Raw genomic sequence first — 14,956 nt, 5'->3', positions numbered from 1 at the left:
GGGTAAAAAAACAAAAAAAATCCTTTTTACTCATGTAATTACTTTTCACAATGAAAGCTGAAAGCAATTGCGAGAGGCAATCCCAAATGTGTTTATTAATAGATTCACAAGAGACAAAAAATAATTGGCTGGGCCAAGCAATAACTTGAAATTTCCCATCGGGGAACACATGTATGAAATCAAGCAAACACTCACCCCTTCAATTCTCTAAACTACAAGTAGCTGCCATGTTGAATCCGTACATAAAGACAAAGTATACACATCTTAATTAAACCCCAAAGACTTTAGAGAAATTTGAATGACAGTTATGTCATAATACCTGGAAATATGTATTCCCAAAAATAAGCTGTACATTTGGTTTTCCAATGAAGTCCTATATTAACGTTCAGCTTGTTGAAAATGTTAGCAAAGCTATAAAGCGACTGACTGAAGCACAATGTAGTTTTCAAGGATAATGTGTCCCGAAAGTTAAATCCCTGATAAAATTTCCTTTTGAAGTACAAAATAGCCTCAATAGATTCAGTCGCGCGTGAGTTTTTTTCCCTTGTGCTTTGAATGAGTTTGGTATTGTCATTTGGTCCTGTACCTTCAGCGCCTTAACAAGAAAAGTAGCTTCCCCCTATTTTAAAGCGTCCATCGTGTTACTATGACAGCCGTGTGGAATATGTCCATGGTAACCACTTCTGCTGGGATGTTACGGCCGCTCAACAGCTCACTTAGTCAGGGGGCAGATGTCTTGGGCAGGTCCTGGTTCTCAGCCAGGTGCAGCTTTTGTCTGAACACGCACATTAAAGATCATGGCAAACATGGTTGCGTTATTTTAGAATCGGGTAGACGAAAAGGATACATTGAAGTGCTGAGCTCCTCGAGCTGTAAGATGAAGAGAAGACAAAAAAAGTTAGACGGGTATACTGTAAGTGGAACCTGAGCCTGATACTGGTCCATAACGGGGTATTGCATAACGCGTTTGCTTGTCGATATTTCCGTCGAATGCCCTTCGACCAGACAAGTTCAGTCACAATGGTATACGATGAGCACAGGGAGGCAAAAGGGATGATGAGAATGTTGTTCCAAGCCTCACTAAATATTTCATGAATTTTCCACGATGGCTAACATCGAGAGCCCGATTGTTTTTCTCAACCTTGTTTTTGTTTTGTTTTTTTTCTCGGACACAAATGAGGCACTCTACTTTTCAAAACATCCTGTGCAATAAAACAAATAGGCACTAGATTGAATTCTTACATTAAGTTAAAAGCTATCAAATGACAGATTCTAGTCCCCCCCCCCCCCGGATTCAGAAATGTTTGTGGATGATACCACCATTTTACATGTAATTTCGGACCTTGCTATCAAGAGAAAGCCACATCAAGTAATCTAAGAATCATTTATGAGTGTCAGATTAATTGTGATGAATTACATAATTAAGGTGTACACATAAATGCAAAGCACCCAGGCCACAGCTAACAAATACACTATGCGGTGAGTCATAATAAAGCCCTTATGCCAAACTAAACTCCAAAACTCCGGCGTTTGAGTAAGTCTGCGACGGACAGGATGAATAATGTTTATTTGAATGTTACGTTCTAAATTTGGACGATTGACAAAAGAAAACAGGGCCATTCCTCCTGAAACTAAATGTTGCAGCCAGCATTTTGGACTAGTTTCAAATACATCTGAAGATACGGTAAATGTTACATCTCCATTTGTTAAAGACAGAAGCCAGTAACACCATGTCATTATTTTATACGTACCAATCTTTTGATCTACAATAACAGCAAGATGTATCTAAATTTACTCTGGATGAGGGTTTTTCGCTGCAATTCTCAGGTGAGATTAAAAAGAGATCAAATCAATCACGGATCATAATTATGGAAGTCTTGTTTTTGTTGTTTTTTTTATTTCTTGATATCTTAATTTTTATACCACCAAAACCTAGTATTTAAGCATGTAAGAATTTACTGAAAACAATAGTAATTGTTTTCACTAAGTTCAGGAAATATATTGCTTGCGTTCAACCTTATAAATATAAAATATTCAAATGCCTTTGACTAAAGGTATAGTATGTAAGCTTTAGACCGTTTTTCATTACAGACAGCAGGAAGTGCTGCATTTCCCATTGTCCGTAGCTTTAACAAACATGGCTGCCACCGGAGAAGTGCCACCCCCCCATGTAATAAAATCGATCGATAACTAGACTTATGATTATTTAAAACATACTGTTGGTCATTAAGAACACATGCATTTGCATGTTTTTGAAATTTACAATTATTTAGTTCCTTTTTAATGAAAAACAGTCTGAATCTTACACACTGTCCCTTTAACCCCTCCTGTATTTATGTCATGGGCTTGACAAAAAAGGGTGTGGCTATTTTGACAGATGGCTAACTTTTTTTCAGATTTAGTGTACTCCCAACAAAGAACAGGTACCTGAAAAACTAGCTAGAATAAAGTGTTTACATTGCCTAGCAGGTGCTCCAGGTTGTGGTCGGAGGCGCACTTCCTCTGGTCCTCAGAAAGCTCCTCCACATGGCTGTCCATGCTGAAATGAAGTCGCGCCAGCTTCTCCTGCATCTCGCGCACATGCTCCAGTTGCTCGAAGGAACACACCTTACCTGCCTCACACACACGCTCACGGTCATGTTTTCTGTGGGAAATTATACCTATTTTTTTTTGCAAAACGCTGCAGCCTTCCAAATTCGCTGCAAATGATCTTACCAAAAGCCTGTAGTTTGCCCGAGTGGAAGTCGTTGAGGAGGTTCAGGAGGCCTCCCTCCATCTCTCTCACATCGGACACATCGGTAAGAAATGAGTGCTGCAGGGGGGATGACTGCACTACTTTGCTAGGCCCTGCAGGTTGGGGGGCCCTGGGCTTCTCCTTGTGGGCCCTGGAAGGGTTACAGCAATTAGAAAGAATGAACATCCTAAACTTATTTACGGAGCGCATAAAAAAAGCGACGGTGATTGGATTTGCCCCTATCTAACAAGTATTCATGTTAACATTCATGTAATCAAGTCACCATATTACCAGTGTATCGTAATAATACAGTGGTTGTCATACTTTTGTCACCAAAAGCCGCTTTAAATAATCCGAACATGACTCAAAGCAAAAGTGCACTGGTTTTGTTGGCTCATGGGTTAATTGAAAACAAATATATACAGTAGTTGTATTGAACTCACTGACACACAATGCACGTTTTGAACATCAACACTGTGCTGATCAAATACAGAGAGGACCCTTAGTGATTCAATTAAAATGTATACTTCTACACATTTTTAAAATGTGCACGTATTGAACTTTTACATATGTTTGAACATTACTCGTGCAATGATTTCCTTTTTTTAACAATGAGAAGAGAAAGCCCATATACTAATAATGACCCTCGTACAACACTTCACAAATAATTTCAAAAATACATACCTAAGAAGTGTGGGCAACAGAAGAGATCATGCAGGAAAACCAATCAAAATTCCACATTGTGCTTACAAGTTAAATACAACTGAACTGTACCTAACTGCAAAAGTTGAAGTTACTTAAACATTTTGTCCAATTTAAACATTCAGTAGAAGGATTCCTTCATTTCCCACTAGAGATCCTACATCACACGAGTGTTACTGGTGCCACAGTTTTTGAATATTATTACCCTACATCACCCCAGAGTTATGCTTGTCTATTTACCTGGTAGTCTTGGGTGGTGCCACAACACCAGCGAACACCTCCTTGGACTGTCCCACCGCACCAATGGACCTTTTATACTTGCCTCGGTTTTTGGGAGAGGGGGGCTGCGGCAGACCGAGAGAGAAGGTGGCACTTTTGCTGGCAGGCAGGACGGAAACCTTTCGTGGGTTAATAGGGGGAGGAGGTGGCTGCGGGAGGGAAACTTTGGGGCTTCGCTTCTTGCGCTTGTCCTCCATCATTAATGAAATGCGGCTCTCTATGATTTTGGAAAATAAATAAAGGAGTATTTCAATTGAAATGATGTCGCTCGTTTGAAGCTCATTTTCAATTTGAACATTATGTTGCCATTGCAAGGTAAAACATTGATGGTACTATAATTATGAATAAATTATGAATATCATGAAAATGAAGTCATTTGGAAAACAATGTGGATGTATATAGCAATTTAAGAGAACACAGTTTTATTCTAATAAAGTTGCCACTGTATGTGACAAGGTCTAAAAAGAGCAAAGTCTGCTTAAAATTGAATCTAAAAAAAATCAAAAATACAAATGCATACTTTTTACACGTTTTCTCTGGAAAAAAAATATCCCCACAAACATCCCTCAAAATATATGACTTTTTTTCTGTAAAACTACTCAGTCAATCCCACTTTCAAAATCATGCATAGATGTCAGATTTAACAGACGATACAATATAATGATGAAACATATTATTACATATTATTTCGCAACATCAAGACACTCCGGTTTGAGAAAAAAAAATCCTCTGAAAATGACATTACAAAAGCAGAATGTTGTTTTGCTATTGGAGTACTATCTTAAAAAAGACAATAATAAACATTGCTATTTTAATAACTGTCAGTGTAAACCAAAGTGTGCATCTTTGAAACGGCAAAACGTTTAGTACATCCATTATTGTGCAAGTGTAGGCTCAACATGAAACAGAACTCCTTTCAAATGGGCCTCATGTTATGACTTCCAGGCAGCAGTGGGATGAGAAAATCAATTCTCTTCAATTCGACGGTGATTTTGTAGATCAGGAGCAACTTGTGTTAATGCAAGCACAAAGTCAGAGCAGTTTGTTTGACAACAAATATTGTTAATGTCACTGTTATTGTAAAACCACGGAAAGAATATATTTGCAAGAATGTTTTTCTTGTAGAAAGACTGCACCCATGTTAACCGTGGTTTAATTTAACCAGCGTACAGTGTTCTTGTTAGACACAATTATACTTCACTATTAGAATGAAGCCGACATTTAATCCTATTAGATTCTGATGATTAAAATAGTCAGTCAGTACAGCATTTATCTGGTGGATCCTTCGAGGGCGTCCTAAAACTACACATGCAGATATTAAGTCTCGAGATCCACATTACTAAAACACTTAAAATTTTCAATTAGAACCTATCGTTTGTTTGAAAAGTGGTCTTTGTTTTGAGGAAGATGGTAAATAGACATCGAATGAAACAAATGACACTTACCGAATCAGTTACGCATCGGGGGAAGTAATGATCGCAACATTATATTTCCCCATCTGTCATTTTCCACGTTTAGGTAGGAATAAACAAGGGAGATTAATTCAACCTCGAAGCATCAATAGAGACGTTAAATCGCAGCTGAAACAAGCGATGCTCTGCGCAGCTGCAGCCTTCAGCATTCTTAAAGAGACAGTGTGCCATTAAAGGCGCTACTATTTGATCGCATACAATTCTCTTCTACTTTACCAAAGCTTATTTTTCTATGACAGCTTCATGTTTTTCAATCTGTGGATATCAAAACGAAACCTTCTTGAACCCAGTCTTATACGATATATTCTTGGCGACACCACTTAAATGCAGGTCACAATCTCACAGCATCTAATAAATATTTGAGGTTACGATGTGCCATTACCATCGTCATATTCCTTCAACCTTCATCAAATGTTATTTCGATTGCCACGCAAAATTAAGCAAGACGTTCTATTTGTCATGTGGGTATGCTTCCATTGCTGTTAAAGATTAAATACAGAAAATTCTATAGCAAAGTACTGTACAGGATAAAAATAAATACAACTTGTGAAAGATTGAATATTATGTATATACGGTGTTCCCTCATTAAAAAAAAAAGATGAAAAAAGATAGTAACTTATGTGTGTCCCATCAAATATATGTATTACAAAAATTTTAAAGGCCCAATCTTTGGACTGAGGTGGAATGTTCAAGGACAGGATGCACATATACACTCAGACAAAGGTTTAAGTAATACAAAAATATCTTTTTTATTATGACAGATCAGAACAAAAGCATGACACAAAAAGCAATTTGTAGAAAAAATACAGAGCTCTTGAGCATCTTTTTCTTGAATGCGCCCCACAATAACTTATACCTAACTGACTTTCTGGTCCGATGGACTGTTTGAGAAGGCGTACGCTTTCCCTAGGACAATTCTGTCCCTCAGAAGTTTGAAGAAGGCATAATAGTTACTGAAGAGGATGAGTGCCAGCGATATGGTCTGATGCCACTTTTCTGACCATATCAATGAGTAGAGTTGGTAGAAAATCATCGTTCCTTCCAGAATGATGAGGATGTTCAATATTCGTAGCGGCTTGTTGAAAAAGAACTGCAGATGGAAAAGAGAACTAGTCAATTGTGAGCCAAAGAAACCTGGCGCAAATCGCTATCGTTTATTCATATATATTACAATTTCTCTTCAAGATGAAAAATATACAGTGGTATTATGAGATTCCATTCATTTCAATGGGGAATTCATCGAACTGAATTGAAATGCCATCAACTCATTCCCCGCCAAAACGTGTGTGTGTGTATATATATATATATATATATATATATATATATATATATATATATTTTTTTTTTTTTTTTTAGGAATCCAGAAATTCAATACCAAGGCCCGGGGGCCAGATCCAGCCCGCACATCATTTTATGTGGCGCGCGAAATGGTGATTTGACTTCCAGTTTCTGGCTAAAATACGGAACTTGCAAGTTCTCTTCGAAAAGCAACAATTTTTGTTCCTAATCTGGCTTTTGAACAGTTTTTACCAGCCTTTGATTTCAAAACTAGGTAAAGTGTGTGACAAACACTTAAAATTTATTCCAGCCCTCTGACAGAAACGATAACCATAATGTGGCCCACGATCAAAATGAGTTTGAGAACCCTGACTTAATCAGATCCAGAACACCACCTCCCCCAAAAAATGTTTTAATAATAATAATAATAATAATTCACTTATAATGTACTTGGAATGCATGCTCCCACATCACCAATGACAAACTGAAACCCTTTTGTGTCCTGGTGATTGTTTTCCACATTCACCAGTGTGGCAAAGGGCCAATTTGGCGCATTGTATTTGTTGCAAGAAATCCACATCAAAAGCTCTGGCTTCGAAAAAGAAAAAAATGCATCAAGCAGTAGTAATCAGCCCAGCGATGGCTTTTTCCTAAAAAAAAAAAAAAAAATCAAAAAATCAAAACTAAGCTAAACTAGTACTCTCTAGTATCTAAACTACTAAAATCGTATCTCAGTGCACCACTGGACAAACCAGTCTGCAGCCAGCTCATCTGCTAGTATTACTCACATAGAAGCGATAATGAGATACATCTGATGGTACTGCAACGTTGTAGTGTCCCGTGGCTTTGTAGACGTTTTTGTTATTCTTAACCAGGACTCCCTGTGGCCACATGTATTCTTCCGTCCACCTGAGAGGAAACGCAGCACAGACAATATTTCCAAATGAATCTCAATGTACCTTAATCTCAGTGAGCGAATGGGCTGGTTTGACTGCAGCTATGAAGAACGAGCACTACGTACAAGTGCTGGAGGACATTGGAGCAGAGGGACGGGTCTACTTTCTGCCAGCAGCCCAGGTGCGCCGCGGCTTTGTGGAGAAGGTCGCAGTAACGAGGCGGCAACAAGTGTCGCATGAGGATGACTGACGTGCTGACTGACACCAGGATGAAGAGCTCGCAAGACCAGCGTTTGTCTACATACTGTGTGCTCTAAATGGAGAGGGGAAAAAAGAAGGTGCAATCACTGAGGTGTCCTTTGTTACCAAGTGAATGTGTGATGGGTGTATATGGCTCCCTCTAGCGGTGAGTGACAAATCACTGAAGTCAACGTTCAAAGTGTCTATAAATGTACTCGAATAAAGAAAAACCAAATAAAGCCACAGAAAAAGCAAATACTTGCTCAATTCTTTAAACCAGAGGTTCTCAAACTTTAGAAATGATGTGAAATATTTTTTCTGCATTTCTGGGATGGAATAAAATCATGTAAATCTAAGTGCCGTTCCACCCGTGTCTTAGCCAATAAACTTTGGAACTGTATTTGTAGTGGTGAAACGTAAACGTATAAAACGTAATAAAATGAAGGTATACAATGTTTTCAAGCATGAAATTGTATTTGATAACTGCAGAAACCATGTTAAAATCTCATGTACCTCTTTGAAGTTCATTCGCGTACCCCCAGGGGAATTCATACCCCCCATTTTGAGAACTGCTGCTTTAGATGTTGACTGAGCTGTCGCTGTTGAAATATTCTATCGCATGAAGTACATGACTGAAGTTTCAAGCAGCTTGAATTCTTCAGAGAGTAGTGGTTGCATTGCAAATTCTACTGACTTTAAAATTCACATTTAAAAGTTGTGCTGCATATTAACACTTTGAGGGCCATCTGGACGTCACACAAGGACGTCAACAAAAACCCTACCAAGCCAACCAAGATTTTTGTTTTTTTTGAACAGAAATAGGCAAAGAAAAGGTTTTAGGACAACAGATTGCTGAAAATTGGCTTTTTTTTTTTTTAATTGCAGGCATTAAAAGTGTTAAAGACCAGCGATTGCGAGTGTCTCACCTTGACAAACCAGACGGGTACAAAGGCCACATAATAAGCACTCAGCATGGAGCTGACCAACACCTCTTTCATTCTCCAGTTAAAGTCCATCTTAAGGAACTCCACCTCTTTGCGGATCAAGTCTGGAGAAAGGCAGCAGGCATGAGTCGGCATGACCTGGACGCCGTAAAGCTGGCTGGTGTGCTGCTTCCAGGTTTCCTTGAGCACTGTCAGGTAGTCCCGCCCCCGGCCCACGCTGCCCATCTCTTTAGAGCCAATGCTGGCGATGGGAGAAAGGGGACCTGCACGCCGGAAGTCGCAGCTCAGCCGAAATAATGGAATATACATCCCAAATCTGAAGACAAGAGGCACAATTAGTTTACAATTAAAATTGCATAGGGAGACACCAACCCCCCCCCCCACACACACACATATACACACACACACACACACACACAACACTACACCCAAAATAACCAATACTTTCATATCATCCATAAACACACACAAGTGCATATTATGAATAACAGAAATCAGAGTCCCCCCAAGCCATTTTTTAATGCCAAACAGCAAATATAGTATAGTCCCAGTAGTAGTGTAAAAGGCCCCAATGCATAGAGATTCAACGATTAATCAAATTTCAACTTAAAAATAATCAAATTTATCCTTTGTTTTGATAATCGATTTCGAGAACTACAATTGTCCAAATACTCAAAATTTCAAACAATACAGCATACATATTTTCAGATTGATTTTGTCCTCTATGAAAGCAGACTGATGATCATTGTGTTAAATCCAAATAAAATATTTATAAACATCTACCTTTAATTTGGAAAAAAATTACAGTATGAACATTTTTGCCAAATTTCTGACATGTTGCAGACAGAACAATAATCAAATCAAAAAACAATTGTTTGCTTGATTTCCTGAAGTCTCAATTTTATAAAATATCCATTAAAAAAAAAAAGATGGAAAATAACGTGTTTTTTTTAATCTTATTAATCAATACATCAGACAAAATCTACAAAGTAATCAAACCCTAAAATGATCACTCGATGCAGCCCTAAAATGAATCAAACACCAGGTGATGAGTGTGAGACAGCGACTGCAGTGAAATCAACAGCAGTCGGAAGAAAGTGAATCAATGCGCTCTTGTGTCCCTGTACAATGTCCACATTGTCAACGCCTACTAACAAGCAGCGAACTGTCCACCAACCAGCAAGAGTGATTTCTTCTTTACAGCTTGTTAAAACGGTGCTGTAAATATACGCTAGTCTGATTTTCATCATCCATCTATCCATTTTCAGGTATTCAACAATCATTATTCAAATCAAATCTATCTTCACCTTTTCTATTCTTTTTTTGTGATTAGTCACATCCAAGCTTTTCGGCACAATTTTGACTGGTTATTGGTCACTCGCAGATTCAATTTACACTCAGATTGACATCAATCTATGCATAATTTAGTCTTCAATTTTTGCGAATAATAGAGGAAGAAAACCAGAGTACAACTCCACACAAAGTGACCAGAGCAGAGATTCCTACTCCAAACCTTAGAACTGTTAAGCGTATGTGCTATCAAAAATCATGTAAATTGCAATATTTATTCTAAGGCATTTCGGTAGTGTAGTGGTTACAATCTCAGCTCAGGCCCTCCTGCATGATGTTTGCTTATTGTGCCTGTTTTTTAGCAATGGTTTTTATTTAACAATAATAATACGGTATATTCTTAGCAATTATTATTGTTATTACTAATACAGGTATTTTTTTCTTTCCGACTTTGAAATTTCTGACTGCATTTGAATGCATCCTCAGATAGCAGAAGATTGCTGGCAGTATCATACGATGATGACGAGTTTGCAACTGACATATCGTTTCCTTAGCGTCTAGCGTTTTTTTAATGGGCAACAATTTGGTACAACTTTAAAAAAATATTGAATTCCACGCATAATCTGATGTGTTTATTTTGAGGTTGGATTGAACATGTTATATGATAAATGGTTGCAGCTTCCTTAGCATGGCGGTGTGCCTCAATTAAAATATAAGAATACGAATATAAAATAGAAAAAATATCCCTGCATTTGTTTTTCAGTATCCACATTACTCAAGGACTTGTTTTATTCCCGGTTGCCAAAATCCCCCCAAACCATGGTGATCGTTCCATATGGATCATGGATTAAGTCTAGCTAAACCTGGCACTCTTGAACATAAATAAGCAGTTGTTCAAAAACCATTCAGGACCAATGGCGGGTGCTTGATTCTCATTTTAGCGATGCCATGTGTAGCGCAAAGTCCAAAATGTATTCGCAAACAGTGATGCAAAACCTGCGTAGCACGTATCTTTGACAGATGACGTAAACCGACTCTTAACTTTTTGTTCTTTCACTATTCATATTTTAATAAATAAATATATAAGCACAGAGGTATAATATTCAGTTTTGTTAATGGAAATATACACAATAGTGGTGATAGTAATTTAATAATTCTGAATTGCGTTGAGGCAATGATACAGGTAACCTTGTTTTTAACAAATACCTTTTAACGTCAATCGTCCCAGAGTTGTCAAGATAAGGTTAGGGATTTGATTTATCAGTAGAGATAATAAAGATGCAAATGTAAATAACAGAGATAAGAACAATCCTAAACTTGAACAGACAACTAAATGTGTATTGGGTCTGTGTGTTAAGACCAACAGATAATAAATAACGCTTAATGTGGAAGAAGCTCTGATAAGTAACATTTAACTCACAGAAGCGTGGGGACAACAACTGAGTGCACTATGACAGTAACATCTGCAAGTAAACACGTTCAGTAGCTCAAGGTCCAAAGTTCCCTGAATGAAGCAGAAATGGTGGCACTCACGGGTAACAGAGGAAAAGCAGGCTCAGCACGGAGTAAGTTCTGAAGAGATAAATGAGGGAGCGGCACAGACTCCAGCCTGTCAGCGTGAGGACAGCAAACCGTGCCATAACTAAGAAGATTGAATGAGGAAATGACAGTTTCCCACTCTGTGATGCCTGCAAGAAAGCCAAAACAGCAAGAGGACACTTAATTGCTATAATGTAATGTATCAAAAGTCACAAAGTAACAAAACGATTGCTTGGATTTAAACATTAGGTTGCCCTTTTCGAAAATCATATACAGTACAAACAACTTAAAACAGGTATACTGTGGCATAAATAAATGAGGTCCGGTATAAGATTTGTATTGCTAATTTTAAAATATGAAGCTGGTAGAAAATTATTGCCAATACCCGATAATGTTTATATTTGCACTATCAAGCCCAATGCAATTTGTACAGACTTGAAACACAGTAATCAAGTGTTACCATTCTGAAATGTTTACTCAAGTCTATGATCAGTATTAACTTGCTACTAACTTACTCATGTCTAGTTGTGGTCAGAAATTAACAAGAATTGTGTGCAAGAAGACAAAATTAAAATATTGAAAACTCCATGTACATACTGACTGGAACACTGTCAATGAAGAAAGTTCTCACAGCACTTCACTTGTTTAACGGGACGTCTTATTTCGTCTTTATTTCTTTGCAGAGCTTAGAATATTTTTCTCTCCATGTTCTTTTAATGCAGTCCTTCTCAAATAGTGGAGCGGACCTCCTTTGGATGCATGACTCCATGGAAAAGGCTTTGTTCCTTCCATGTGATGAATGAATGCATTGTCAAACATAATTGGAATCAGAATTGATGCTCTTGATTTTTTTCTGTTTTAAACTAGCCTGTAACCTATCTAAACACTAAAAGTGTAGGTAACTTGTCAAAGTTGATTTATATTGCTTTTGTGTGTGTTTTAGGTAAACATTTTATATGCAACTTTATTTATTTATATATAAAGGTTATCGCTTTCATAAGGAGGGCTTTGTAAAATAATAATTGAGAAGTACTGCAATAATGGAACATGTGCAATACATTGAGGGCAAATTATTTAGGACGGCACAGTGAAAGACTGTTCAAAAGCACGTCCACCTCATATGCAGAGGTCATGGTTTCAATTCCAGCCTCCCTAATTAGTCACGTGGTTTCGACCTGACGCCAGCAATACGTTGGATCATCTCCACTGTATGATATTCAACATGTTTTTGCCAAAATGAGACAAATTGACACAGCATTACAAAAGTGCAAAATAAGCATTCTCACCTCTTTGACAATTGCTGCAATTAACCTACGAGCCAGAATGATGACTATGAACACAAGCATGTTATAATCAATCAGGTGGAAGTTCTGTAAAACAACATGAAGATTTAAGGATAGCTGTGCCATATGTATTAAAATGTTGCACGGCATCAACAGTGGAAGAGACGCATTACTCTTTACATACATAGTGAGCTTGTTGGTAAAAGACTACATTGTGGAAAAAAGCAGAAAGCAACATTTTGCAAGAAAAACTGATATATAAACAATGTGTTTTTAATACAAGATAAAGTGGTACATCTGATGTTTAAAAAGATTTAATTATCTATTTACTAATACGTCGAGACCTGGACACTATCACACCTGAACTGTTTGCAGGGTGATTTCCATATCACTGTAAGGGTACTCACCAGTGAAGTGTGTGAGGGAGGATGTGATGGTGGGTACCACCATACAGTCTTGTAGATGTTGACATAGTGGACAAAGAGGGCAATGAGATGGCAGAAGAATAGGTGCAGCTCAAAAAGCACATTGTGATCCACAGGCAACTCCGGGATCTTGCAGTGTTTCAAGGGAACCACTGTCTGTGCAGCCAGCGGAGGGCTAGACATGCAAGCTCCAGTACCGCTCCTGCAGAAAAATAATGTATTAGGCTCCTTATGCTTTTCTGCATTCTGTGGGCCAAGGATTCAAACAAACCTTGTACGAGATCGCACCCCGGTGACTGGAGAGCTGGTGGAGTGGCTGCCATTGCTTACTGAGCCTGGTTCACTGCCAAGTGGGGGTCTGCAGTAAGTGGTGCGGTTTGCCCCTCGCCTTCCACCTGCCATTACACACACCCACAACTCACACCGAAGGGGAATCCTCTCCTTGCTATAAGACCTGTTAAGAGGAGGGAAAACTGTTAAGACAAACTGCACCCCCAAAAAGATGCTATTTAGATGGCTGACATCACTACACAACTGGCAAAAATATGGAATCAACAGTCTCGGAGGGTGTTCCTCATAAATGAATGATTCCAATTTTTTCTTTCCATCTGCTTGGTCTAAAAATTAACTGTCATTGAGTATCACATCTTTTATTCGTGATTTCTTTTAGTGTATCTTACAGACAGAAAGTTGCCATTTCAAATGACTTAAGTTTCTTTATGCAAAATGAAACAACTGCATGAACATACTCCGAGACAGGTGAGTCCATATTTTTGCCAGTGCTTGTAGTACATTAGGAATGAATCATTTAACCTGACGGTGTGGTCTCAACAAGAGCAAGCCATTAAATTGCGCACTCGTCGCTATTCCAGTAAAAATGCGACGAATACCTAATTCTGTAGTCATAACGATTGAAATTCTAATTAACATGCATCATAAACTTGCAAACTATTTCACACTTGCTGCACATTCAACCCTTTAACTGTCGTCACTAAACTACGTCAAAAAATCGTTAACGAATACAAGCGGGGAAACATTCCCGTCCAAGCTGCAAAAACGTGGGGGCTACACAATAACGAATGGACCCGGAGGGTCTTTCCGCCAAGACCATGCTTGAATAAATACAAAGATCAGAGGCCTAAGCTAAAGAGTCCATGAAGCGAGCTAGCTAGCGTTCAGATATCAAATTAATATAAAAGCGGATGGGAGCCTACCAGTAATCGTGTGTCAAATACTGCTTCGTGGCATCAATTTCCACTTAAAGGCAATAGAGTTTAAGAACAACTACAGAGACCTTGGTGTGTTTTTCATTGAAATCACCAAAGACATTCATTGTTGTTGTACGAGTGGCCGCTGATAGTCGGCAGGGCGGATGTTAGCAACCCGAGGGCGGAGTCTCATTTAAAGGGACAGCGCCGCAATGTGGTGAAGGCGAACAGCAAGAAAACGTGGCGTCATTTACGCGTACATCGGCGTTTGGCATGAACACAGACGTCACTGGGGTTTGTGGGTCGAGCCTTTGCCCTATTTTTTCTTTTCGTTATTTTACAGTAGGGACGCCCAAATGTTCTCAATTCAATGCACCGAATAGTGGGTGTGTGTGTGTAAAGGGGGCAGACTTCAACATTGTGGAACACACCACGACACATAAAATCAACTGTACGTCAGGATTATGGTTATTCTGTATGCGTGTAAACCTAATTTAAAACTAGCTATCAACTTGATGTATCAGAAACACATGTCACTGAGTGCGATAACTATTTTTCTTTGAGTGCTTCTCTTATTTGCATTTCACAAAATGATTTATGCATTCCTTTTTCATTTAAAATTTTCAATTGGTGTGCTCAGAGCATTTTTTTTGTTTGGGTGCAATT

The 14,956-nt window shown here is 38.4% G+C and overlaps 2 protein-coding genes across 2 annotated transcripts; both read right to left on the bottom strand.

Moving 5' to 3' along the window:
• Window positions 1-67: 67 nt before the first annotated feature.
• Window positions 68-5,310, bottom strand: ccdc28b (coiled-coil domain containing 28B). The gene is made up of 6 exons (XM_088433548.1): window positions 5,161-5,310; window positions 3,677-3,932; window positions 2,716-2,885; window positions 2,458-2,612; window positions 848-870; window positions 68-775 (listed from the first exon to the last, which is right to left on the bottom strand). The coding sequence occupies exons 2-6, from the start codon at window positions 3,913-3,915 to the stop codon at window positions 721-723; spliced, it is 642 nt and encodes a 213-aa protein (XP_088289674.1). The 5' UTR covers window positions 3,916-3,932; window positions 5,161-5,310; the 3' UTR covers window positions 68-720.
• A 601-nt stretch (window positions 5,311-5,911) lies between these two features.
• Window positions 5,912-14,450, bottom strand: tmem39b (transmembrane protein 39B). The gene is made up of 9 exons (XM_088434035.1): window positions 14,297-14,450; window positions 13,354-13,536; window positions 13,065-13,284; window positions 12,661-12,744; window positions 11,369-11,523; window positions 8,528-8,861; window positions 7,487-7,674; window positions 7,254-7,374; window positions 5,912-6,277 (listed from the first exon to the last, which is right to left on the bottom strand). Exons 2-9 carry the CDS (start codon window positions 13,482-13,484, stop codon window positions 6,044-6,046), a joined length of 1,467 nt encoding a protein of 488 aa, XP_088290161.1. The 5' UTR covers window positions 13,485-13,536; window positions 14,297-14,450; the 3' UTR covers window positions 5,912-6,043.
• Between the last annotated feature and the right edge of the window lie 506 nt (window positions 14,451-14,956).

This window comes from Hippichthys cyanospilos, chromosome 14 (assembly GCF_059441005.1).
Source record: "Hippichthys cyanospilos isolate Australia breed blue-spotted pipefish chromosome 14, RoL_Hcya_1.0, whole genome shotgun sequence".
NCBI classification, from domain to species: Eukaryota; Metazoa; Chordata; class Actinopteri; order Syngnathiformes; family Syngnathidae; genus Hippichthys; species Hippichthys cyanospilos.
This window is presented reverse-complemented; position numbering and strand designations above follow the sequence as displayed.

What these genes read in the sequence shown, in the direction of transcription:
- ccdc28b (XM_088433548.1), bottom strand. Translation starts at nt 3,915, where the DNA reads ATGATGGAGGACAAGCGCAAGAAGCGAAGCCCCAAAGTTTCCCTCCCG. An exon ending in GCACCACCCAAGACTACCAG is followed by an intron (nt 2,886 to 3,676) that starts GTAAATAGACAA and finishes TAACCCTTCCAG; the next exon opens with GGCCCACAAGGAGAAGCCCA. An exon ending in GGGCAAACTACAGGCTTTTG is followed by an intron (nt 2,613 to 2,715) that starts GTAAGATCATTT and finishes TGTGTGAGGCAG; the next exon opens with GTAAGGTGTGTTCCTTCGAG.
- tmem39b (XM_088434035.1), bottom strand. Translation starts at nt 13,484, where the DNA reads ATGGCAGGTGGAAGGCGAGGGGCAAACCGCACCACTTACTGCAGACCC. An exon ending in CTCCCTCACACACTTCACTG is followed by an intron (nt 12,745 to 13,064) that starts GTGAGTACCCTT and finishes GTTGTTTTACAG; the next exon opens with AACTTCCACCTGATTGATTA. An exon ending in TCCAATGTCCTCCAGCACTT is followed by an intron (nt 7,375 to 7,486) that starts GTACGTAGTGCT and finishes GTTTCCTCTCAG; the next exon opens with GTGGACGGAAGAATACATGT.